At 43.3% G+C, this 27098-nt stretch overlaps 1 protein-coding gene across 1 annotated transcript in view; it reads left to right on the top strand.

Annotated features, from left to right (window-relative positions):
- IPMK (inositol polyphosphate multikinase) overlaps positions 1-19994 on the top strand; it is a 36877-nt gene extending 16883 nt beyond the window's left edge. The window contains exons 5-8 of the mRNA XM_042863125.1: positions 10249-10345; positions 12247-12419; positions 15980-16061; positions 17007-19994. Coding sequence (XP_042719059.1) covers positions 10249-10345; positions 12247-12419; positions 15980-16061; positions 17007-17641 — 987 coding nt within the window. The 3' untranslated portion in view covers positions 17642-19994. The remainder of the gene's footprint in view (positions 1-10248; positions 10346-12246; positions 12420-15979; positions 16062-17006) is intronic.
- Positions 19995-27098: the final 7104 nt, after the last annotated feature.

The raw sequence follows: 27098 nt of genomic DNA, 5'->3' as shown, positions 1-27098 counted from the left end.
AGACCTCTGTTACCATGTGTACCTGCTTTGAACGTGGTGTACTGCAGTTTTAAAGGTTGGTAACTGACTAGCTAATAAACAAGGGTTTTATAGTCAATGGATCAATAAATGTGCCCATAAACTTTTATTTGAAGTGCCCTTTTGCTCTCCTACAGTAACTGCATGGTGCTTGGGGTTCAAGAAGTATACCTTCCTCCCCTTGTTCTGCTTTTTGAAAACTGTCCTATCTGATAAAGTTCTTGCAGCTTGGACAACTTCCAACAGTTAACATTCTTTTTCCTCTTTGCTAGCAGATGCATGTCAGAATTGTCATAGCTGGTGCTTGTGATGTTGCCACATCAGGGCTCCATATAACATTACCTACATTACATATGTTTCCAAGGCTGTGGTAAGGCAAGTCCACCCTAATTCTCACATGCTCTTGTCCCAGAGGTCACGTCTGTGATTTTGGGGGATTGGAGTAAAAGGCAGGCTGGGCTCTCCTTTTCCCAGCTCCAATCCGGTCGCCTCTTTACCTGATTGACTGGGAACTGAGAGCTGATTGACCCCATGTAGAGTTGGGAAAAGGTAATTGCAGCGGTTATCTGGCCCTTCTGGAGAACAGATCTTCATCCCATTGCTAGTTCAAGACTCTGCTAACTGCTCTGGCAGTTGTCTGGAAGTTCAGAGTTCAAGCCCTGCTGTCATATAATGTGAATGCAAGGAAGCATTTACCACTGTAGATAATAGAAATTGTTTTTCACTCTTGTTACATGTCTTGAAAACAAAGCCAGGATGTAAGAGACGCAAATAACTCCAACATGTAACAGAAGTTTATGTTAGAGTCGGGCGCTTGAAAGCTAGGAAGTCATGGTTTCATGGTTGCCTGCACAATTGTTATTGTGAACTTTTGTTGGGTGCATTATAGTGTAACTTTCAATAGGGTGATGACCTGTCTTTGTGTGCTCTTTCCTCTGAAGAACTTAGTAACTCGTTTTTACAGCCTAGACACAAGGAAGAATTGATACTGTTTGTGCAGCTTTTTTGTCTCCCTTGTAACTGTTAATCTGAGTTTGTGAGCAGAGGATAATGCGTGAGTGTTAGAGAATTACCGAGTGCCTGAATATTCCTCGTGCTCCTGTGGTTACAGAGAAGGAGAAGCAGGAATTTTGCCCGTTCGGACCACCATCAGTAATCTTATCCTTATTTAATTCTCAATAACCTGATAGAGCTCTTCATTGCAGCTTAATGCTTTGTTTTTTGTTTTTTTTTTTTCTTTTTCCTTTTTCATCGCCTAATTTTAATTAGCATTCACGCAGCTTCAGGCAGTGCAGAAGACTTCTAGCAACTTCCCTCCCCCTCCATGGCATAAAGTCAAGCCAGCAGCCTGAAAGATGTGTTTTGGCCTGGAAGCTTTTGCACAGAGTTGCAAGAACTGACTCATAATGCTCAGCCTTCTTCCAGCCTATCTAGCACAAATCACGATAAGGCAGCCTGTGTTCTGTAAACTGTTCTCTGCTAGTGACAGAAGACGGGGATCGGGGAGGGAAACTATGCCTTGCTTCAGGATGAATTACCCTGTTTTGTAAACTCAGCTAACTAGTTTTATAGTCTTGATTCAGATGATAACTCTTGACTGAAAAAGGAGTGGGTGATGGCTGTAGTGCAGCTATTGTGTACTAAAATATCCTTATCCTGTGATCGAGTCTCCAGCTAAGGTTCTGGTTGCAAGTTCTGTATGGACAAAGCTTCAAGAAATAGCATGCACAGTTCTCTTAATGTTGCATTTGAGCGACACAGTGCCTTGCTCAAACCTTTCATTATTGCATTTAGAGCTGAAGCTCAGTATCCTGAGCTGTTATCCTTGGCCTCATTTGGGTCTTCTGTGTCTTTTGAAGAGGTGATTTGTAATACTGAAGTATTACAAATTAGCTACTTGCAAATATAGTGGACATGTTCTGATACACTCCCTTTCTGCCTTTGGCATCATCTCCAGCTGTGAAGCTGTCCTGGAGGCATTCTGTTTTGTTGAGGATATAAGCAAATTTAGGTTTCCCAGCCAATGTGTGAAACTGACCTGACTGTGTCCATCTCTTCTGCACTCGAAACCATGAGCCTAGGCAGTGGCATTGTAGTAAGAGGAAGGACATGCAGTACTCTTGACCTAATGAGAAGGAAATGACTTTTTGACCAAATTATGAACTACTTGCCACTTGTATTTGTTTGTTTTCTAAATAACAACAAATGAAGGAGAACAGAGGATGAGCACAGAGAGTCTGCTGAGTTCCTCCCACTATCTTATGAGCTCTCAGATTTTTTGTATTTCAGATCACTCATAGCCTCCTATACTAGGACAGTAAGAATTACTAAGTGTGACAAACTTTTGTGAGTCTTGGACCCTGAAGCAAAAACAAGTCTGGGTGGGACATGCTCTGCAGTAGAAAATGAACCCAGGAGATTCTGCTGAGCATCTGTTCTTTGTACTCCTTTTACATTGTGTGTCACGCAATAATCTACAATTCCCTTTAATAAATCTAAGAAAGACTCATAAGGGGAGACAGTAAGAGGCCATTATTGCAATTTGATGCTAGCAAGGCACTACTGGGTGGAGTTAGTAACAGACCAAGTAGTCTGCAGTCCATGCAGCTTGAGCAAGCAGGAAAATAAGTCCTGTTCTCTCATCAACTTGATTTTAAGGGAGATTTCTGCAGAGAGTAGATAATGCTGGAAATGAAGCAACAAAGTATGGTTTTAATGTGCATATCCACAGGATACTAAATTGGTTTAAGTTGCAGTATGATGTTCTTGCTGTGCTAGAGGGCTGTGCAAGCAGGAACTTTTTCAGACTTAATGAAATATTTCAGAGAAGTTTCAATTCACTTATGATGAACAGAGCCCTTCTTCTTGAAGACAGAGCAAAGTGAATTACTTGGCTCACCATGTACCTGGATTTTGTTTTCCCTCTGCCTTACTGTAACAGACTATGCTGGAAGGCTTGCTGGGGTTTTTAAATGCTGTTATTACTGTTTTTTTTTTTTTTTTTATCTTCCCCTTCCTGTTGTGTTCTGTCCCAGGTGCAGCGCTGCTTCTTTCCTTTCTTGCCAGTGGTGAGCAGGGGTTTGTTTGCAGGCTGGGGAAGCAGCTGATGAGCTCATCCAGCAGATGAGTGAAAGGAGCACGTGGGCTGGTTCTGTAACTTCCAGTTTCGCATAGGGCAGAAGTGTGTGGGACTCCAAATGCTGCTATAGGGATGGGATGAAAATGATTCTGGGGTTGTGGCAGCCCAGGCCTGATTTGGTTTAAACCACTGTGAAGCTTCACCTTCAGGGCAGTGCTACTGTAAGCTCTTTGCAAGGGCTGCCTCTTGCAGTGTTAGAGAAATCCAACTTATGACTGTCAGGACTTGTCTTCCCTTTCTGTCTCTTTGAAATGCAAAATTAAATTTTGCCTATGTAACTGCTCCGGGGTTCCTCCCACCCCTAGTTATCTGTCACTGCCTAGCATGGCTGTTCAGCTATGATCAGACTGCTTTTCAGAAACAAAGGGTGATGCTTGGTAGTGTTCACAGAAAGCAGGGCAGTGATGCTGGCTTTTTTTCCTTTTAGTCCTGTTCTATCATTTTACTTTTGTTTCAGTACTCCCAGTGATAAACTCATTAAGTAGTTGGATTTACTCCAAAAAAAATCTTGGAACAAAGCCTCTCGCTACCGTCGTTTCAGCTTGGTTTTGCACCTAGCAGCATTTAGATGCCTCAAGGTCTTGGTTTCTCACCAGGTCGGTATCTTCCCTTAATACACAAAGCAGTAATCATGTTGTGCTGCTTCATGTGTTGCAGTAACAAAGCTGTAATAGCTGTAAAGATAGATGAGAAACTGCTTGTACCAGCCTCCTTCAAAGGAAGTCTGAATTAGCTGAGGGACTGACTGGCCTTAAGATTTGCTGGATTTCTCTGACTGCTGGTAGCTTGAGTTGCTGCAGTGAGTAACTCCAGAACAGCATCACTACAGTGCTGTTGGGCAAATAGTAGATGTTGAGTAGGACTGTAGAATCATAGAATGGTTTGGGTTGGAAGGGGCCTTTAAGATCGTGTAGTTCCAACCCCTTGCTATAGGCAGGGACACCTCCCTCTAGACCAGGTTGCTCATGCTCCATCCAGCTTGGCCTTGAGTGCTTCCAGGAAGAGGGCATTCACAGCCTCATGGGCAGCCTGTTCCAGTGTCTCACCACCCTCACGTAAAGGATTTCTTCCTAATATCTAGTCTAAATCTACTCTCTTCCAGATTAAAACCATTTCCCTTCATCCTGTTGCTACATGCCCTTGTAAAAAGTCCCTCCCCAGAGGGAGAAGTATTTAGTGTGTTAGATTTGAAACTTCCTTATCAGATTATCAGCTAGGCAATGTTTGTTGTTGTTGTTTTTTAATTTCAGCTTCTGGTGGGGAGTGCCAAGTGTGAATTCTGTTCCAGTCTCTGTTGTATATGAACTGGTTTTGGAGTAGTGAACTTCATATGCATTTTGCTACGTATTTTTGAACTATATTCAATGTGAGAGTCTCTTGACCTACTTAGAAAGCTTACCAGATGTTCATGATGTTAATGCAAATACAACCATCTCTACTTTTCTGGATATCTTCTTTAAGAGCGTGAAATAAAGCCAAAAGCTGCGTTTGGTTACAGTGCTTGAGAAATTGAGTGCCATGTCCTGAAAGAAGAATTATCTCTGACTTCAGAGAGCTCTCTAGTTTGTTGACTGCAACTCCTCCTCAAGAGACATTGAACTTAACGTCTAGTTGTGTTAAGGAGTTTTGAACTTGAGAGGGCAGAGGGAAGCTCAGCTCTGTTGCAAGAGGTCTGTGAGGAAACACAACCTCTAATTTTGCAGTTCTCATTGCAAATGTCCTGATGCCCACTGCCCGGTTCTGTGCTCAGTTGGTGGCTTGCAGCAGATGCAAAGAGTACAGGGGGGGTAAAGTAAATAACTTAATCTTGCTTTATTGTTAATCTTCTATTGCCTGGGAATCTTGTGGGTTGAAAGACAAGATGCAGGTTTGCTGTCTGGTGAAGAGGGAAGTAACCTTTCTTGCCTTGCCTCTGCAAGAAGTGCTCACTGGAAAGAAAAGGGGACCAGGCAGTCTGTCTGCACCCAGTTCACCTCCCATGGGTTTGGAGCACCTTGTTGCGTGTGGCATCCACTGCTGTTTGTCATGGCTCTGCTGTGGGGTTTGTTCAGCTTTGCCATTGAGTCTGACTGGTGCCTGTCAGCTTCTGCTGCCTGCTGAAGGTTTGAAGCTCTGCTGCAGCCTCAGAAACTGGTCAGTGTTTGCTTCATTTCTTGTGAAGATTATTCTGTACCCAAGGCTGCACATCTTGGTAGGGTCAGCCATGTTTTTATGTAAAACATGTGGAGGTGGATAAAATATGACTAATTCTTTTTTGGCATTGCTAGAAAATGGCCAGCTTGACAAACATCACCAAATAAATATATTCTGGGGGAGATTTCAAAGCTCATTTTCATAGCCTTCATTTTGTGGAAGTTAAGGTGGCTGACTGCTGTCTGTAACTCTCTTCTTTTTTTCCTTGAATGTGAGGAGAAGAATATAATTGTTGTGGGTGTACGCTGTTCTTATTTGCAAATTCATTTGCGTGGTCAGACTGTAGAAATTTAAATATGTCCTGGTTTGTTTTATGTCCTGATTTTCTTTCTTCAGGCATCTTCTGTGAATAATTATAATACAATGTATAGGACAGCCCTATTTTGAATAGTAAAATAAGTAACTCACTATAATAGCATGTAGCGTAACAGCATTTGTAAATGCTTTACTTTTGGTATTCTGGTATCAGAATTTTTGAACATAAACAGAGCTGGCTCAGATCCAGTGGTAGTGAAGGAAAGAAATCCTGCAGACACAAGTCCAAGTGTGGTGCTGCTACTTTGAAGAAGTGGGAGCTTTGAGTTGTGAAGCCATGCAGTTAAGGATTGCTCAATTAACAGTTGCTGTTTCAACCTCAATTGTCTGGCGCTCGTGCTTGCCTGGTATAACTGGGTGATGCAGGAGTCCGAAGGGAAATGCTGTGTGCACTCAGGTAATTAAAGTTAGTGTTCTAATGCGTACACATAGGGAGACAGAATTAAGGCTGCACTATCATCTGTAAGTCTTACACTTGCTAATTTGAGCATGTGACTCCTTTTGCTCTGCTGTCTGGGAGCCCTCAAAAACTGCTTGTGAAGCTGAGCTGTGTGTGCACCATGGGGCTCTGCATGCAGCAGCACTGCTGCCTCTGGGACAGCTGGTGGCAGAGAGCAAGAAGAAAAGGTGCTGTGTCACACTGATGTGCCTGCTTTCACTTCATGGTTTCTGTTCAAATGGCTTGAAAATAAATGCACGTTTAAAAATAAATCTTTTCTAAATCAACTCTTATGGTCTTCAGCAAACTGCGCTGAAACTGCGTTTCTGTCATGGTGGTGTCTTTATGCCTGGGCACTTGGAGCCAGGTCTGTACAGCCAGAAGGCGTTTCCTGTTGGAATTTCAACATTGGTTCTGCCCTCCCTCAGCCAGTTGTGTGATTAGCAGTCTTTGCAAAACAAAGAAGAGCCGATGTTGTGCTGCTGTGTTAAGTAAGGAAAAGAACATTTGCATTCTCCCAAGCAGCCCCTGTTTGCATTAAAAAGCAGATGAATCTGTTGGATCAGATTTACCAAAACAGAATGTACTTTGGATTAAAAGTTAAGGGATGGTGAATTTGCCTCGGAATTGAAACATTCTGAGTGGCTGGAAATTATGACTTCATGGTGTCTATTGGACTATTGAACACCATGGAACGTATCTGGGGCACGTTCTTGCTATGAGCTGGCTGCAGCAATTTGTAATGGTCATGTTGTGAGCCCTCCAAATGTCAGCATCCTGTTTACTTGCTTTTTAGCCCAGAGGCGATTACGTTTTATGTCTCCAGTTTGTGCTATTGAAAGAATGTAGCCTGTGTAGGAGGGATACCTACCCTGGCTGAGCTGACACTGAAGAGTTGTGCAGTTCTGGATCTGCTGGATGAAGATATTATGTGCAGTAAAGCAACAAATAGCGTATGTTTATCAGTGTATGCTCAAGAAACGGGCGTTCTTACGTTCAGAAAACAGCAGCTGCTTTTCTAGTAACGTTGGAGTATTGCTGATATAAACAAGTACAGTGGTTTACTTCTAAAGGTTGTCCTGGGGTGGGTGATAGCCTTTCTTCTCCAACAAGTTTCTCAGCTCTGCCAGCAGCAATACCTTCTGGGGTCTGGGATGCATGATTCTTTTATTGTGTAGTCATAAATCCACTTACGTTTGTCATTCTGAATGACATGTGAATGTGCAGCTTGCTGCTGGGTTGGGTGCAGGGAGCAGAAATGCCTGTTGTTGCTGTCTGAGGCCCTTTCTCATCAGCAGAAGTTCTTTTCTCCTGCACAAGATCAGGTGTAATTCCTGAAAGGCCTGTTTTCCTTGCTTTTGCCCATGCTAAATGACTTGCTCTGATCTTTATTAGCTGAGTGCTTATTCCTGTTTGACATGTAAATATATTATGGGCTGAGATTGAGGTCTATATTAAGGTCAAATAAGTGCTTTGTGTATGTTATGTCAAACTTATAAAGAGAGTTTACTACTGCTTCCGGGGGCAAGATAACTTCTTGAGAGACTGAGGTTATTACTTCATTCTGTTATGCCGAAGTGATGATACTGAAGGAATAATTACTGTTTTCCTTCTTTAAAAATGTTTGATATCAGTGTATTAAGGATGGTCTATTTAGAAGATAGCAGCTTTTCCTCCGTTTGACCTTGACTTTGGGCAGTTACACCCAGTTGTCTGGCAGTCTTTATCATATCCTACTGCTTGAAGTGCCCAGGAGCATACTGTTAGTTGTTTGTTCAGTCTTTAGTAATTGAACCCTGCTGTTGGGGAGAGAATTAAAAAGTAATTCGGAGCAGGAGTCTTTCCTCTTTCTTGTCCTGTCCTAAATCTATGTGCAGTTTCCCTGTCAGGACTGTGCCTTGGTGGTATCTAAATTCACCTCAGAGAAGAGCATTAGTGCTGGGTGCAGTGCAATCCCCATCAGCTGGCTGAGCTGCTGCCACACTGAGCTCCTGCAGTGGGCAGAAGTGGGGCTTGCGATGTTGTCTGAAAATAAGCACGGCACGAAGTTGCTTTTGTGCTCTGTGCTGGGAGTCCTGACCCAGAAATGGGATCAGTGTGGCTGTTGTGAAAGGTGGTATTGGCTGGGGCTGTGCCTCGCCATCTGTCTGGGGCTGTTCTCCTTCAACTCAATTGTTTTCTTCCTTTGCCTCTTCAAGATGGTAAGAGCGAGGTATGCTGTGGTCTCCCGGGGAGAGCACTGTCTTCTGCTGGCAGCACCTGACACTTATCAAAGGTGTGTTGTGTCACTGAGGAGAAGCAGCAGTGCTGAGCTCAGAGGCAAGCAAAGTTTTCTGCCTTAATGTCCAGGAATATCAGCACACCAGCTTGTGTTAACCCACAGCCTGTGCGCTTGAGATAGCGGCTGTCAGAGGGTGTGGTGATAGTGTGCTGCCCGTGCTCTGTGTCATAATGTGTGTGTTGGTGTGCTTTGGAGGTTCTGCCTGCTCTTTAGGTTCTCTGAGATGGGCCTGACACCAGGAGGCAGTCACAGAATCACCAGGGTTGGAAAAGACCTACAAGATCATCCAGTGCAACCATCCACCCATCACCGATAGTTCTCACTAAACCATGTCCCTCAACACAACATCCAGTCTTTTCTTGAACACCCCCAGGGTCAGTGACTCCACCATCTCCCTGGGCAGTCCATTCCAGTGCCTGACCACCCTTTCAGAAAAATAATATTTTTTAACATCCAGCCGAAATCTCCCCTGGCACAGCTTGAAGCCATTCCCTCTGGTTCTATTACCAGTTACATGAGAGAAGAGGCCAACCCCCAGCTCACTACAACCTCCCTTTAGGTAATTATGGAGAGCAGTAAGGTCTCCCCTGAGCCTCCAGTCCAAGCAATGGGTGCTGTTTGATGATTCAGTGTAAGTCAGTGCACGTGTGGTTGTGCCAGCCGGTCACTGCGCGGTGCTGGTGGTATGGCAGCACCCCGAGTCAGGCTGGTCACTGGGCCAGCAGAGCCTGTAGGCATGCTGAGTGCAGCACCTTGTGTTTGTAGCGTGGTGCTGGTTGGAGTTGGCCCTGCCTGAGGTTTCTGTGCTGAAAACTAAATTTAGCACTAACCTGCATTGCCTAATTTTAGCGTATTGCTGCTGTGTGAGGCTCCGCCTGGAGTTACGCTGCAGCAGTGCTGGTGGCTGGGGCTGTGTGGGATAAAACGGTGACAGGAGCACAGCTCTGGGGCTTTCCCCCCCCCCGAAGTGTCAAAATGCAAACCCTTAGATTTCTAATATTGATATGTGCACTGCTTCTGTCACCCAGTATTCCCCCACCATGACTAACTTCTGGTTGTGAAGCAGTGAGCTGAGCCAATGCTGCAGCACTCTGTTCAGGCGCTTGGTTTTGCATTGCTTCTGACTTTGCAGCATGTTCTAACCACACTTCCAGTGGTTAGAACTACCTTTCACCATTGAATGCTGAAGTGGGAGCAGAACTGGGGGCTGCTGTGTGCAACTGCTGCAGGGTGGGACGCCAGTCTGATAGCATCAGAGCAGAGGGAGCAGCACAGGGATGGCTCCTATGTGCCATAATAATATTGCAGCCTGCACTTGTATGGGTACAGATCTGTTTATCTGGAAACCACATTAGTCAGAACTGCTGTGGGCTATCTCCAGTATCTGTTACCTGACCTTCTGTGGGGTAAAAATAATGTCCAGGGAAGGAGTTTGAAACCCTCCAAACAACAGCACTGAGAGCTGGTGGAAGTAATTCTGTAACAGTGTCCAGAGCTGCATTTGAATGGTGACGAAACAGTTCTTTCAGGAAGGCAGCTGCTAAGCCCACAGTGTTCTTGTTTTTCCTATAGTAATTGTAAACAAGTAAATAAATAAAAAGTTAAGCAAATGAAAACAAGCACATTGGAGTTTTTCTTAGAGTTGATGTATCTTTTCCACTTAAAAAACTGAAAGAAAGGATTCCGCTCGCTTATCTCAGACTGATAACTCTCATCTTGTTTGTTTTTTAAAGGCAAAAGAGAAACCCTAAAAGTTTGGAAAACAAAGGCTGTAAGAAATGTTAATTCTGGGACAACAGGAAGTATAAAATGAACGTTATAAACTCATTATCTGCCCCCCCCCCCTTCTCTAATTTATTTCAGGTTTATGACTCTGACTGTTGCGACAGCGTTCTTCTGGAGCTGCGGGAGTATCTGCCAAAATACTTCGGTGTCTGGTCACCACCTACTGCACCAAATGGTACTGTTCTAATTTTATCTGTTAATCTAAACCTCCTAGAAAAATCCTCTGGAGCCTGATTTTTGGCAGTTACAAGCTCTGTAGGCTTCTCTCCTTCTGACGCTGCGTTCCAGTTTGCAGTCCTCTGGCTGAATTTGGTCTTTAGGGCCATTCCAGTTTGCAATCCCCTGGCTGGATTTGGTCTTTGGGATCATTCTACTTTGCAGTCCTTTGGCTGGATTTGGTGTTTGGGATCATCCCTGTGGGCCGAGAGTGATGGGGCATGGATGTTCACATGGCACGTTTCCTAATTAGCTGAACCTGATGCTGTGGCCCCAGAGCTGCTGCTTTGGTCTGGACCATGCTGGAGGGGTGGGCTGGGTGCCTGTTTGTGTCTGGTCAGTTTACCAGAGCCAGAGTCTGATAAACTGACTCTAGGAAGAAAAGGGATGGTCTAAAGCAAGGCATTCAAACTGGGATCTGATGCCGCATCTCATAAGGCATCTCCCATTGCCTTGCTATATAACAGAAAAACATTTTTTTTGGTAGGTTCATTGTTTAAGAGTGCTTCTGGTCATGCTGTTTTACTGCTTGGAGTGGAACAAAGTCCTGGTATCTGGTATTCTTCAAGGAAAGATGGATATTCTCAATGTGCATTTAAAATAGCAACATTTTTTTTCTGCTGTTCTTTCTTACTCACACTGGGAAAGTGGAGCTTCAGGAACATACAGAAATAAAAGATGCCAGCAAGTCTATTTAAATGCAAACACACCAAAATTAGAAGCTGTGTTAGAACTGTTACTGTACAGTTGTGAAATCAAAGCACTTTGTCCCTCTTTACTCTTTACATTTTAACAGCAGAGTTTCTGGCTTTCTTGTGTGATCCCATTTTAGATTATTCTAAAGGAATGGAGAAGAAGACAGTGTTCATGTGCATTCAGATCTCATTAATGCAGAAAACCCCCAACAACAATAATGAAAAGCTCATGGGATAGGCAGCACTGAGAAGAAAAATGGATGTTTCCGTAAAGTTTGTGGGTGATAAAAGCTGGCTTTCAGAAGCTGATATGAAGAAGGAGAAGGGCGTTGATGCTCTGTCTTCTCTTAGCACATGGGGTGCCCTGGCAATGGCTGGAGACCCATGCAAGCTTTCTGCCTGCAAATTGAATGCAGTCACTGGAGGAATTGGCTTTCCTGCTGTGCTTTGATAATCAGTGACATAAATCATGTTGGAAAACCTCTTACCCATGTTGGAGAAAAACATAAACCTGTTTGACCAGGTCTTCAGCACTGATTTAAGTCTTCAGGTGCTCCGAGGGATTGGGAGTTTTTGATTCTGCCTCCGCTCCCCCCCCCCAGGGCCTGGGGAAATGGTTTAGAGGCAGCTAGGGTGTGAGGAGCATTCTCCTCAATAGGTGTGCTCTGAGGGGGGAGGAAAGAAGAAAAATGAGCGCATTTCTGCCTTTCCAGAGAGGCACTGTGGAACATTGGTTCTTTTTAAAATGACAAAACAAACAAAAAAATCAGGCAACCAGGGGGTTGAATTCTAGCCTTCTCACACATAAAAAGAGATCACCATCTCTACTGCAGAGACTGTTTGTATGTTCTTGTTTATGTGATTTAAAATATGCTAATGGCTTAATAAAAGGTACTCATGAGTTTCATCCGGGCAGTAATTTGAATTTGAGTGCTAGGCTAGCACACTTAAATTATACGATATTTTCTGAACCAGAAGGCATTTAGGATTTAATGCTAACAGAGTCTGTGGCTGCCAGCGGCCGTGGCTTAGGCTGTGTTCAGAGGCAAGCCCCAACATCACACGAGTCCTTTGTTCTCCCTGCTGCACAGAAACTCAGCAGAAGCTATTTTGCTGCTTCTTTTGCTTTGACCCACCGCTAACCCAGGTTTTGTTTTTCCAACAGATACGTATCTGAAACTGGAAGACGTGACCCGTAAATTTAATAAGCCGTGCATAATGGATGTAAAAATAGGGCAGAAAAGTTATGATCCGTATGCTTCAGCAGAGAAGATCCAGCAGCAGGTCAGCAAGTACCCGCTGATGGAAGAGATTGGCTTCCTGGTACTCGGCATGAGGGTGAGAACTTGCTTTGGTTTCAAATTCAGCTTGTGCTCTGGCCTGTTGTCCAATACCAGATACAGCAGCTAGTTTACCTGGCAAGTGACAATATCTGGAGTTCTGTGTAAATAAAGTGTTATTTGAGTGTGTTGGTGGGAGCGACATCAAACGTCCTGTGAAGTATGTTTGAAAACACTGCTCTCCTTTATTGTAAATAGCTGCTTACATTCTGCACTGAGCAAAGCTTTGCATCCAAAGAAAACACCTTGGACGCAAGCAACAAATGTCAGCATGAGGTTACTGGGAGATGGTTGAGGACCCTTAGAGGCCCACAGTAACTCTGTTACGTTTCCTCGTGTTTTACATGTGAAGAATGATGAAGATTCAGTGTTTGTGTCTTGGCTGCTCTAAAGCTTAAACACAAAAGCTGTACAAAATGTTTTTGAGTTGGTAACACGGATGTGTTAATGTCAGTAATTAATTTCTGATGCAGTGCATTTGAAGTATTTTTTTTCTGCCTCAACTGACACAGGATAACTTTGGTTTTGACATTGAAACTAGATGACCATTATGGTCCTTTTCAACCCAGGCCATTCTGTGATTCTGTGACATGAGGTTTGTTGCTGTTCTCACATAGATGCAGCCAGGGCTTCTCGAGCTCTGCACCAGCAAACAGAAATGGCTGAAGTCTTAGATAAGGCTCTGCATCGCTTAGATAGCAACAGCACCTAGATTGCACCATTGTCTGAAATAATTCTAATATCTCTGTAATGTTTTTCAGTTAATTGCCTAGGCTTCCAGCCGTAACTCTGTCTTGAGATAAGCTTTTACAGCTATAAATTATAGTGGTCATGAGTAGTAATTATGTAAGCCTATGAGAGAGAATGTGGGAGTCAAGTAAAAAACCAGTCCAACAGTCTAGATCGAGAGGAAAGGCTGAAGATTACAGCTTTGGATTTGGCTTATGTCATTACATAACCTTCCTTATCACATCTGTACAGCAGCGTACTTCACGTTCCCTGTGTCTTCACATAAAATAAATGCTTGCATCTATGTTATTTGTGCTTGTAACTATTGTTTGCAACGTGCTCATTTATTGGTAAGTCTGTCCTGTTGCAGCAAATTCATCTGATTCTCTTATTAAAACCCTCTTTATAATGATGATTTTCCCATGCATTGCAGTTTTCCATCCGGTGTTTAACTAGATGAGATTTGTCATGTGAATTTAGAACCAAATTGTGTGCTGAAGTCAGTTTCCAGAAAGATTTCAGAAGCTTCCTCCTCCCCTCACACAGCACTTAGCAAAGCGAGTGCTGACAAATAAGGGCTTTTCTTTGCTTAGCTTGCCTCCTTCTGGTTGTGGGGTGCTCTCTGCCTGCTTGCTTTCCTTTTGCAAGATTCAGGCTATAATGTGAAAACCTTCCTGTCCAGGTGCTGTCTGCCCATCACAGTGTATGTGCTAGGTAAGGGATGCTGGTGTTTGCTGGACAGAATGTGGTGTAGCACAATCCAGAATGTAGAGATCTTAGTTGTAGTCTCTTCATTATTTTGAATATATGGGGTTACTTGTTATATTTCTATTTCAGAAAAGCTGTGAAGTGAGAGAGCCAGCAAAAATAAAATATAGAAAAGAAATGCAGTTATCTTCGTTTTTTAATGTGTGAGTCATAAAAACTGTCATGAAGAAAGATACAAGCAAAAATGTGTTAGTTTTTTGTTGTAATAAACACCATGTGGGGAAACAAGCCAAGTGCAGGTTGAGAAAGACCAAAAAGAATCTTCCTTGCTAGTTAATTACCGGGATTGCTCGACAAACTGCCTATACAGACTAACAACTAACAGGTAGAAAAAATTAACATGGTAACGTGCTGGATTCCAGTTGTGCTTATGCAGAAAACTCAGTTAAGTGCTTGTAGGCACATGGAGGAGCCCATGTGCTGCCCTCTTCTCTACTGGTGAGGATGTTCAGGGTCACGCAGGAGTTTTCTTGAAGGTGTTGCTTGGTGGGTCGCATAAAGAGTTTTCTTTGTCTTGTGCTGTGCAGTGAGACTTGTATGAATGCAGACCAAACATGTAATGAGCTATGGCAGGTGGACAAGAAATGAGATTTTCCTGTCTAATAGTTTCTTGGCTGCTGCTGAGGTTACAGATGAGTTACTTGACTTGTCATCGCTTTGACAGAAATGGGCTAGTGCAGGCAGTTGCAACAACAGGGATACAGAAAAAAAATGCTTCGAAGGCAAGTATCCTTTTGGGAAGGGTGAGCAGCAGATGAGCAGCAGTGACGATGTGAGTGAAGCACGGTGCAGCAAGAAGCTTAGCACCTCATGAGCTGCTCAGCCTTCTCTCCTCCATCTCTGTTTTTGGGGGGTAGGTGAGGATCCAGAAGGGGCTGCACACTGAACTTGGGTTCCTGTTCTCTGCTTTTAGCACAGGGATGAATGTATTGATGTTTCTGCATGGTTTTCCAGGAATGGCTCAGGCAGCCTCTTCTGTGCTGCTGAGAAAAGGCTTTGAGGGGAATGAGGAGACAGCTCTTTGCTTAATGTGGGGAATAGTTTCATCATTACTTAAATATGCTGTCCTTCAGTGCCGTCGTCCTGAAGAAGAAACTGCCTAAGAACTGCAACCAGGTCTCTGGGTAACCAGGGGTGTCTTGACTGCTTGCTTATTCATGAGATAGTTAAATATGTGCGATGTGGGGTTGGTAGTTTGTGCAGAGCGGAGTTTGGGGCCTGCATTTTCATACTGGGGCTGTGTAGGGCTGGGTGGTCTGAGTGAGCGCCAGGCAGAAAGCTTCTGCCAGAGTTATTGCTGCCAATAGGAATTGTCTGCGCTCTCATAAACAAGTCAGTCTTCGGCGTGGCTGGCTGGCACGCCTCTACAGTGGAAATTATTTTGGGTAGAGAGAAAATGTGTCTCTGCGGAAAGCACTTTTGAATTAAGTTGTTAAGCTTGTGCAATTCCTGATATGGACAAAGCTGTGCCCGTGTGAGCTGCCTTCCTGCCAGGCAAGTAGCAAGCACTGGGTGCTGCCATGCTTTACTTCGTGTAACCTCGCTCATACCCTGAGCCCTCATTGCACATGTGCCTCGTGTTGCTGGGCCCTCCTGAGCACATCACAGCATTGCTTGCTGTTTTACTGTTGCAGTATATGTTTCTATAGTTTTAAGAACTGAAAAACACTAGCAGTGAGTTCCTCTGAGTGTGCTCAGTCTGACTGATGGAATTCTTGTAGTAACACTGCTAGGAACATGGTGGTTTCAGGTCTTAGCATTGATTTGCAAGGCATGTGCTGTGCAAAATGCTTCCTGCTATGAACAGGTTGATCTGTTTTTAGCTGATACAGTGGTGTCTTTCTGATGCCAGAAAATATAAAAGTTGTAGCTTAAAACCCCAAGATGTGCAGCGATGTTGTGCAGAGCACTAGAGGGCAGTGCTGACTTACCTAAGTAGCTGTTCAGCTACCGGAGGGATGGATGGGGCCAGAAAGCATCACCTGTGTGAGAGGTGTCTCCTAGCTCTGCAGAAAACCATGGTTGCTCTGAAGTACATACTTGCCTTTTTGTTCCCTGCAGGTTTACCATGTCTCTTCTGACAGCTACGAGACGCAAAACCAGCACTACGGGAGGAGCTTGACAAAGGAAACGGTGAAGGATGGTAAGGGAGTGTGTGTGCCAGAATTTAGTACTCTTGGCTATTATTGTTGTGATTTTAGAACTGTATGTAAAAGTAATCTGTGTGCCCCCATGGTAAAAATCCCGCTCTCTCCTGTCCCAGATGGGTCTGAGGCTGCCTCCTCTATCCCTTGAATCAATCGCTGTTGACCCAAAGTTAAGTTGGCAGTTGGCTGTAACAGCTGTGTGTCTCAAAGGAATTTTGTCATCACATGCCTTTCACTACTGATAAGGGAGTAGTTGTGGTAGAATAGAACTTCCTTGCAGGTTTGAGGTTTGATAGTGTAATGAGGTAGAAATCCCTTAGAGGCATTTATGTTTTTAATTTGCTTTGTATTATCTCTGATTGTATTCTGTGAATAAACGCTGTCTTTTAGATTAAAAATACATCTTTCTCTGACCTCCTCAGTTAAATCTGTCCTTACTTTGCTCAAGACTAACGAGAAATAGAAGTGCTGCCCTCATATGGCCGTTTAGTGATAAATATTTCCAGCTAGTCATTAACTGGCATCTGGGACAGAAGGAAAACAGACAAGCCCTTAGAGCTGGTACTGACTTGTCAGTTCTGCCACTCATGATAAACAAACTGCTTCAGCTTGTTTATCCCTGAAGAGTTCAGTGGGTCCCTGCCTAACACGGCTGGGTTGCTTGCTTTAAATGACATGGGGAGCAGGAACCTTGTTTATCTGCAGTTTGGTACATTGATTCGCTGGATTCCTGTGCAATCCAACACCAACCTGTATTTCTGTAAGGTGTACTGAAGGTACCTGAGTTCTTCAGTTTGGTTCTGATTTGTTTAGTAATTGTGCTTGAAACTCAACACTGCTTTTTTTTCATAGGAGAGTTGTTCTTATCCTCAGATGTTGAACAGCATTTGATTTCTTTTCCAGAGATGAAAATAATCCTCAAAAATGTCTATTTCTTGTAGGCGTCTCCAAGTTCTTCCACAACGGGTACTGCTTGAGAAAAGATGCAATCGCTGCCAGCATTCAGAAGATTGAAAAGATTTTGAAGTGGTTTGAGGGCCAAAAGCAGCTCAACTTCTATGCGAGCTCCTTGCTGTTTGTTTATGAGGGCTCAAGTCAGGCCCCAAGCGTGCGGCTGAGCGACGTCACCTTGGCAGAGAAGAGAGGAGTGCCCAGAGGACTGTTATCAGGTGGAGACATACTGGAGTATAATAACAATATTCATGTCATAAGTTCTACAGAGAATGGGAAAATTGAGGCCTCTGTCAGTAAAGGCTTGTCCAAATTTTATGCACTTCACAAAAAGGCATACTCAAAGAGGCACCACAGCCAGATCTCTCTAAAAGTTGAAAGCTTGGAGCAAGACAACATGTGGAAAAGCAGCACTTGCATTGCACAGGAGCATCTGAATGGGAATGTTATACCGCAACTGGAAAAAGTTTTCTGTCACATGCCAGCAGAGATCAAGGAAAGTGCAAACGTGGAAGTCCGAATGATAGATTTTGCTCACGTGTTTCCCAGCAACACAAAGGATGAGGGCTACGTTTATGGTCTGAAAAATTTAATCACAGTACTTAAAAATATTTTGGATAACTAGATTCTTTGCTATGGTTTTTACTGGGGGCCAACGATAAAGAAGAGCAACAACGTGAAGAATTTCTGCACTTGTAATGCTGTATAACTGGGTTTGTATTGTTCTACTATATCTAATTTGTCTTTGTACTTTTGGTAGAAGGGTTTAACTTTTTATAATCTCACTCAGGAAAATAAATGATAGCGAACCGGGGAGTGTGAAAGGGTGAAGATACTTGTGATTGAGCAGGATAGTAAATTAGCAGGGTGAAGTGTGTGTGGTTGGCTTAAATCCAAGCAGCACTATTGTACAATAGGCAAGGGTTGTGTTAGTTCCCATATGGACTTGAACTTAGATAACGTTTTCCCACTTAGCCTTGACACTGAGCCATATCTCCATTAACAGGTCTTTAAAGAACAGACTGAAAACTGTGCAGTACAGGACTGACATCCTCAGTACTGCTCTCTTGTGTTTACTACATTGGAATAACTGGAGTTAACCCTACTTGGAGAGAAATCCCATTTAGATTCAGTTGTCTGACCCAGGAACCAGCGTATCCAAAAGCATTTCTGGATGTAGCAGGTGATAGTGCTGTGATTTTGCACTGCTGTGCTTCCCCTTCTGGTGGCTGTTTGTAGCTGATGGTCATTGCAGACAAGCTGCAGAGTTATTTGTGTGAGGTGCTAAGAAAATGCTGGACTAAACTGTGGTAACAGGCTTAAGCTGCACAACTGCTAGAGAGATTTTGTTTTGAGAAAGTGTGAAGAAAAAAAAAAAGAAATGAATGTGAGATATTCCAGGAGATAATTTGGTTTAGGAGAGAAAGTCTATCTATTAATGGAGTGTGTGATGTTGCAACTAAGGGAAATGCTCTTTTGTTCTGATGGTCCTTTTTCAAAAACATTGCTTCTAGAAGCAAATTAACTGAATGGAGAGATGAAGCATTTGGCTAAGCATACAGAGATGTCCTCAAGCTGTTTGCCACTTGTGTTTTTGCAAGAAGCAATTCAGATTTCCACTGCCATGGAGCACCAGCTGGGAGCAACGCCACGAGGGGCCGTGTGCTGCCAAGAGCCAGCACAGCCCGGAGCAGCCCAATAAACCCTGAGCTCAAGCCATCTTCATTTATTTTTTTTATTCATTTTATTTTATTTTTTCCCCCACTTGGCATACAGACAACTTGCACGATTTGAAAACTGTCCCACTTCCTTCTTGATTTTTCTTTTTTGTCCTCCCCATGGGAACAAATAAGAGAGGCTTTCATGTAGAATGAGATTGGGATGGTGGTGTGTCTCCTCTCTGTACTTTGCACATGGCTGTCCTAATGTGCACATACAGGCAGCTATACCAAAGTGATGATGGAGACGTCACGCCAGGTATAAAGACAGATTTTAATGCTTTAAGCAAGCCCCACAAGTCAAACTTTCTAGAATGGATTTAGTCCTTGGAAACATGAATCTTTTAAATGTGGGCTCGACGTGACGGTGTGGCCTTGCTGCTCTCTCTGTATGATGTTCTGCACTGTGTATGTGTCCTTACAAGTTCTTGTTTTGACATCTTGGTTTCTTTTTTTGAACAAACGCGCTGCTTTAAATGAAGTTGAAGCTAAAGCTCCATTTTAGATCCTGGGTTAATTGGAAAGAAACAGGGTATTGTGTAGAAATAATGTGACTTGTAACATTTTTTTAAATGTCAGAGGTAACACTGGCCAATACATGGAAGAATCAAGACAGCAAGGTGATGATTTTGAAGGATGGGGAGGATGCTTGCAGGATGGGCAGTAAAATTGTCTTAACATTTTCCTGCAAATTTTGGTGATGGCAGAGGGGAAAATATGGGGATGATCAAGTATTTCTTCCAGATAGTATTTCCATTGCATCGTGTATCTGATGTGTTCCCAACTCTCTGTGGACTAATTTAGCCATATTCTAGAAAGAATTTGTGGTTTTGTTGGCTTTAATGCTGGTTTCTGTATTATGGTTTAGATGTTTTATCCCATGAACAGTCAACACTATGATAGGCTAGGCTGGTAGTGGCCGTGTAACTTTAATCTCACAATGCTTTAATAGAAAATACAGGGAAAAACCTTTATACTCCTGATTTTTTTTTTTCCTCCGTAATTCATCTCTACTGGATTTGAATCCATTTTTGTGCCAGAGAAATTGGACATCTGCCTCAAAGGAGTCAGTTATTGAAAGTGATCTAAATGCTCTCAGTGTAAGCGTGTTCTCCTGTCTCTGCGTTAAGATAAATGTCTTCAGTGTTTGAATGCTCTTTAAGTATTGATTGTTGTGTTGACTATGGCAGTGTTTGTAATGCACCTGGAATATTGTTAAACTGTCAGATTATTTTGAATAAAAAAAGTAAAATAATTTTATCAGTTTTTTTTTTTTTTAGTTATTATGGATGTATTTCTGTTAATTTAAAGCGTAGCTCGAGAGATAACAGCATTTTTAATTGGAAGTTGTATAAATAAAGCTTGCTGTAGAGGTGTTTTGGCATAGTACCAAATGTGAGTTTAAGCCCACAGCGGTGTTCTATTGCTGTTGTTCTTGCACACTTCAGATTTGGTGTATGTAGTGTCTTGTATCTGCTCAGATCGGATTGTTTTCGGTTGCAGTTGGAGCTGTATGCACAGAAGTGATAGGAAAATGCAACCTTAGCACTAAACATCCTCATTGCCACTGAGCTCTCTCCATGCCAGTGACACCTCTTGTTTGTTGTCCGTGCAACACGGACAGGACTGGCAACAGATCTGTGGTCGTGTCCACAGGCTCTTGGGTATTTCTGTCCAACAGAACTGAAAGCAGGTCCCTTCCCCAGGCTGCTGTGCGATTCGAGTGCTGCCGTCGCTGATGAAAGCTGTCTGTTTTCATTTTAAGCAATAAGAGATTGATGGAGTAGAATCAACTGTGAGAAGGGAAGATTCGTCTAAGTGTCGTTGTTCATGTGTTCTCTAAGAATATACTTTTTCTGAAGACTTTCTACATAGGTGATGATGAGAACTGTGCATAGGATTTTAGGCTCCTTAGGCATTACCTAAGGAGAGTTTGAATTGTATGCATTTTTATTTAAAAAAAAAAAAAAAAGCATTTACATATATGGTATTTTTGGATATGGGTGGAATTTGCTGCATAAATCACATTGGAAAATTCTTACACCATTATGAAACGTCGGAAACATTTTAACCAAATCACTGTAAGAACAAAAATGGAGACTTTATGTATATGTGTGGTTCGCTTTGAACTTGTACCATTTTCTGTTTCTCTGCTGTCATGCATAGTCAGGCTGTTCTTTTCTGTAACTCACTTTTGTGGAGGATTTTTCAAGTCTCAGTCAGTAGATAAGGAATTAGCTAATTCCCTTTAGTCTGATTCACAGAATGCACATGGGTTTGTTCTTAAAAGGAATTTCAGTGTGTTATTCCTCTGGAGCCCCGAGAGAACCATTCCCCACCTGCAAAGAGCTCCTGATGGGATGAGTGTGGGCCATGCAGGGCCAAGAGTGGGACTCGTCACACGTAGCAGCAAAGGGAAGGCATGACCTGCTCTGCCACATCACCACTGGCATTTACAGCCTGAACTAGAAACCTTTGCCACTGTTTTTTCGCTTCACAGTGTGAAGTATTGTCAAGTACAAGAAGATGGCAGTAGGCTAGAGACTCGTGCCTGCTGTTCCAAGTTCAGTTGTTTGTTCTCTCCCCCATGGCTTTTTCTATAAAGCTTTCCTCTGGAGTGCCTTCTTGAGCCCTGGGATCATGGGTGACCTCCTGTAGCATCTTTGTGGAGTGATTTAAAACAAGACTACTGCCCCGTCACTGCTCTTCAAAGTGCAGATATTGAGAAACACCGTTAAAATGCCTCAGATAATGTGGGAAACGCTATTTCCCTTTTGTCCTTGTTAGCATGGAAAAGTAGGAGTGACATTTTAGCACAGAACGTGCATGGATTAGAGAGTGGGTTGTAGGATTTGTGAAATTTGCTTGCGTGTGTGAATATACTGGGGGCAAGGTGAGTGACTGCCAGGCTGGGCACGACTTTTTTACTGCAATCAGTGCTGGGGTTTGGTTTAAGAAGGGAACATGGGGAGCGTGCTGCCTTCAGTGTGTTTGAGGCCATCTGCAAGTGAAAGCTGCAGAACAGGTTGTTTACAGAAGGGCAAACGTAATTGTTTGCAAGGGGAAAAATGAAAAAAAGCTAAGGCAGAAACAGACTTCAGGAAACATCTTTTACCTTGGTCTTGTTTGATGGAAATGGGCCCCATGTATTTGGAATTTAATTTCTGTGTGTTGTGCGACATTCAACAGAAAATAGTCCCTGAGATCAAAGGTACTTCAAGAAAATAAAACGCCTTAGTTTGGATTGTGCACATTGGTTCAAAACAAAACAAAACAAGCTTTTTTTTTCTGAATAAAATAACTCAAGTGACTTATGAACTGACTTCTCAACATATGTATTGCACCTGACTACGATGAAACCAGAGTGCACAAAGGCACTTTATGCTCTGGGAACTGTACTGGAAGATAAACGAAAGCATGTGAAATTGCACCTGATGCTGTGTCGTTAATTGTTTTTAAAATCTAAAGTTCTACATTTATTATGCTTGATGGATGAATGTATCGAGTCTGGTCTCAGTTTCTTTGGTTGAAGAGTCTAATGCTGTCACTCCGACTCCTCTGATTTTTGTGTTGGACTGTGATTTCATTTGCTATCATTGCCATTATTGGTCTGCAGGGGGTATTGTTAATATTACATGTCTTCATTTTATAGAATATTGTTCTATGCTATCTACCAACTTTTGTAATTTAATTCTAATTGATACTTAGGGTAATTCTAATAGCTGTATATTTGGCAAAATATTAAAATTTTCTGCAAGTGACTTGCAAGAAGAATTGGTTTCTTTTCAATATAGGAAGGCCATTGAGAAAGTGTTTTCTTGGATGTACCCACAGTGACTGATTCCTCTTTCTTGATCCGCTTTCCTACGTGCTGTGTGTGTACATTGGATCTAATAGGTTTGGGTTAGCGCCGTGCTGTGGCACCCATTGCCATTGGTTGTTGGGAATATCTGCCTTAGTGCCTAAGAGTTGTCACTTAACATGAGATGACTCTCTAAATGAGCAAGAAAAACAGAAATTTTTAGAAATTTGGGGCAGTTCAGGCCGTGGTGAGTGAGTAAGAAGTGGCTGTTTTACTCCAGAGGAATAAAACCTCAAGTTTACCTTTTATGTTTGATTGAAAGCAGTTAAAAACTCCCACGTTACGCATCTTTAGGCTGGCTTGATTTTCTTCTTGTCCTTGGAAAAGAGGGCAAATAATCAGCAAAAGAAACAGAGATGGTAATGGGGAGAAGCTCCACCTCATCTTTGTGCTGTGGATTGTAAGAGCAAGAGCACGTGGGTTGTCCTCCGAGGGCCTAATCTGAGCTGAGTATGAGATGGAAATGAGTCAGGGATTCAAAGCAGGCAGATCCTTGCTGCGCATCACAGGGCCACGATTGTGAAAATGAAACGGTCTGTGGGTGGAACTTTCCACATTAGCCATAGGGGATGGGGCAGTAGTGCTGTTTGCCTTCTGTCTGATAGCAGAATTCACAGGAAGGAATTTGCTGCCTGTGTCAGGGCAGTTATTGCTTTGCAGATGTGAAAAACAAGTGAGTCAACTGATGGGTGTTGTGGCTGTAATTATATTTGAACAGTTGGTGCCAATTAATAGTATTTTCCAGCTAAGGGATACTTGCAGACAATGCCTGCTAGTTATTCTGGAATATAGAACACAGTGCTCTGACTTCACACTATCCCTTTGTGTAAACTAATTAAATTGTTTGTGCAGGATACCAGTGGGGGAAGAGACAGGAAAATAAATCTGTGGGCACACAGCTGATTTCTGCTGAAGTTATAACCCTTTATTGTCTCTGAAAGGATATCACAGTTCCTTGTATCAAGGGGCTATGAAGAGGCATCAGTATGCAACACTTCTGCAATGCTGTAAGAAGCCATGCTGGAAAACACACACAGGTCCAGGAGAGGGATGGTGTACGCTGTTGATTACAGACTCTTGGTGGCTGAGGAAGGGGAGCAGTGTTGCTGGAGAGCCACTAAAAAGGCTTAACTTAACATCAGACATTGAATCTTCTGTGGCCAATCTTCTATCTCTGCACAATATTTTAGGGTGTCATCCAGAACAGGAACTGTAAAATATCTGCTGTCAGGATGTATTTTCCTTTAGTTGTTACGTTTAGTTTGTCTCTCAGCAGAGTGAATGCTACCTATATGCTGTGCAGAGTACCTGAAGGGCATCTGGCAGCCTGCTGCCCTGCCTGTACCCACTGCTGGCAGCAGGGACATGGGAGCTGCATCCAGCTCATGCTTGGACTGATGAAGTGTAAGGAGAAATGGAGTGCAGCTCATTTTCCTACAGCTATGTAAGCTTTGCAACATGGCTAGCAATAAAGACTTGATTTTGTTAGCAAATGGACTGGATATAAATTGAGCAAGCAAATGGGAACCTATCAAATATATACTGTGCCAAAGTAGCAATTTTTCAAAATTGCTTTATAAAAGAAAAGCCAGAAACAAGCCAGGAAGTGCTACTGTGAAAATACTGACTTCTTGGACTTTGGTCAACACAAACCTTTCATTTTCAAATACTGGGGCTCTGCAACAGGAGCAAAGTCTGCTTTGGGATGTTTTGGCATTCTCTTCATGGACAAAAGCCATTCCTATGGTCTCCAGCTCCTCCAATACCCGTTTGTGTAACTCAGTGGGCATGAGAGGTAATTCTAGGAGCTCATCACGTTTAGTAGCAATCAAAATCTCTTAGTAATTTGTATCGAACAAATAGAGATCCAAGTAGAAAACAGCATTGAGCTACTGTGTAAGTATGTAAGAGCAATGGGTTTCCTTTTGCTTGAATGTTCTGTTTTCAAAATACTGGCAGAAAGCAGAGTTGGATGGACCCTCGTGCAGTCACACACCCTCTCTTTAGGTCTTACCCCATTTAAAGCTATGGTGTCTCAGCTGGGGATGCTGCATCTCCCAGGATCCTGCTCAGCTCATCTCTCTGCTCTTGTGTTTCTGCAGGTAGACTAAGTAGACTAAGTGGCTTCTCCATATCACTGCTCTAATCCACCTGTTGGGAAGAAAAATACAATATTTTTATTCTGTAAAGCACTCTGAGGTGCTCTGGGATATAGGCAGTTGGATTGACTACCAGAGACCTTTTCCAGTACTAGGCACAAGCTTAAGTAATGACTGTTAATAGTGCAAGCTTCAGAAGGAAGAATAATGTTGAGAAATGACAGCGTGGCCTCAGCCTTCCTGCTTTCTTCTCTTAAACCTGATATTGACTTAACTTGTGTATTAGACCCATATTTTTAAGTTTAATGGAGAAAGGTAAAAGTTTTCATCAGCTCAACTGATCTTGTGGTCTGTAGGAGGAAAATGAAAACAATAAAATGGAAGAACATCAACGCAGGCGTCAAAGCAGCAGTAATGGTAAGTCTGGGTCAACAGATGTATTTTTATGAGCTTGTGATTATCACAGCAAATTAGAAAAATGGGCTGCATTACCGAGAGACCATGAGCTGGGCCCTTTGCACAAGTGCTTCTCTTTGTGCTTCTGTTGTAAAACAAATGAAACCAAAATCATGACCCGTGTGCATACTTCCCATTAAACCAGTTATTCTTAAAGCTAATCAAAACACAGATAGCTAGATTCTGGGGACTGATCCAATCCTGGCAGCTCACACAGGTTTTAGTAGGGACTTTTGGCTGCTCCCCATGGGGCTTTTTGCCTGTGGCCTAAAATATTTCAATTGAAAATAATTCTAAGGCATTTTTCATAGTCAGTGTTTTGTGTGGTTCCTTCAGCTGCCCTGTGAGATGGCCCCAAACCAGTGCTGTGTTTACTGGGGCAGGGAGTGATGGAGTTGTCCTGTGTGCTTCCCTTGGGTTACAGCAGAGATCTGGTTAAACAAAGACAACATTTTGGATATCAGTCACCAGTCCATGATTCCCAAACAGATTTAGATTTTAAAATTAAGATCTGGGATGGCTATGCTACCTTGCAAATTCAGATAGCTAAAAAGAGATCTTCTGGAAGCCAGAAAAATGAATGTAGGACGTGGCAGCTTCTCCATGGGGGAAACCCTGTGGCCTTTGAGTGAGATGTGAATGAGAACAAAGCCCCCAAATCCTCCGTGCATCCTCATGAGGTGAGGGAGGGGAATGCTGCAGCCTCTGGACACGTTTGGAAGATGGGATGTGGCACAGATCCCAGATTTTGCTTCTGATTGAGCCTTCATCCTCTCAGCCCTCCAGATGAAACTCCTTAATCAGTTTCTTGAGTAAACTGGCCCTCCAAAGCAGCTTAGAGATGAGTCGATAACCAGCTGCATTGCCAGGGTCAAGAAAGAAAGGATTCTGTGCAGGAGGGCACCAGCAGTGATTTCTCTTGGCCCTGAGGATGGCAGCAGTGATTGCTGTCAGCGGCAGGCACAGCTGTGCAGTGGGAATTCAACCTCAAACCTCACCAGAGCACCTGAGAGCATCGCATTAACCTGTTGATGTACTGAAAATGAAGGAAATGGCCATTTTCATCAAAATCTCGTTATTGATTTAATACTGTAATCGTTGGTGGGAGAGCTTCATCCAGACAGCATAGAACGGGTTCATGAAAGGCAGGTTGTGCTTGACCAACCTCATCTCCTTCCATGACTGGGTGACCAGTCTGGTAGATAAAGGAAGGGCTGTTGATGTAGTCTTCCTAGACTTCAGCAAAGCCTTTGACACGGTCCCTCGCAGCCTTCTTCTGGGGAAACTGGCTGCCCGTGGCCTGGACAGGTCATACCCTTCTTTGGGTAAGGAACTGGCTGGAGGGCTGTGCTCAGTGGGTCGTGGTGAATGAAGTCCAGCTGGCAACCCATTTCAAGTGGTGTCCCCCAGGGGTTGGTACTGGGGCTCATCTTGTTTAATATCTTTATTGATGACCTAGATTAGGGGATTGAGTGCACCCTCAGTAAGTTTGCAGATGACACCAAGCTGGGAGGTGGTGTTGATCTGCCTGAGGGTAGGGCGGCCCTTCAGAGGGATTTAGACAGGCTGGATCACTGGGCTGAGGTGAATGGGATGAGGTTCAACAAGGCCAAGTGCCGGGTCCTGCACTTTGGGCACAACAACCCCATGCAGTGTTATAGGCTTGCATATGAGTGGCTGGGTGAATGTGAAAAAGAGAAGGACCTGGGGGTGTTGGTTGATGCTCGCTGAACATGAACCGACAGTGTGCCCAGGTGGCCAAGAAGGCCAACAGCATCCTGGCCTGTGTTAGAAATAGTGTGGCCAGCAGGAGCAGGGAGGTGATCATCCCCCTGTAGTCAACACTGGTGAGGCCTCACCTCGAGTACCGTGTTCAGTTTTGGGCCCCCTCACTACAAAAAAGTTCCCTTCCCTTCCCTTCCCTTCCCTTCCCTTCCCTTCCCTTCC

The sequence above is a fragment of the Lagopus leucura genome, unplaced genomic scaffold (assembly GCF_019238085.1).
Source record: "Lagopus leucura isolate 7727_CA_CO unplaced genomic scaffold, USGS_WTPT01 Super-Scaffold_739, whole genome shotgun sequence".
NCBI classification, from domain to species: Eukaryota; Metazoa; Chordata; class Aves; order Galliformes; family Phasianidae; genus Lagopus; species Lagopus leucura.
Note: the sequence above shows the minus strand (reverse complement) of the source record. Positions and strands in the feature narration are given on the sequence as shown.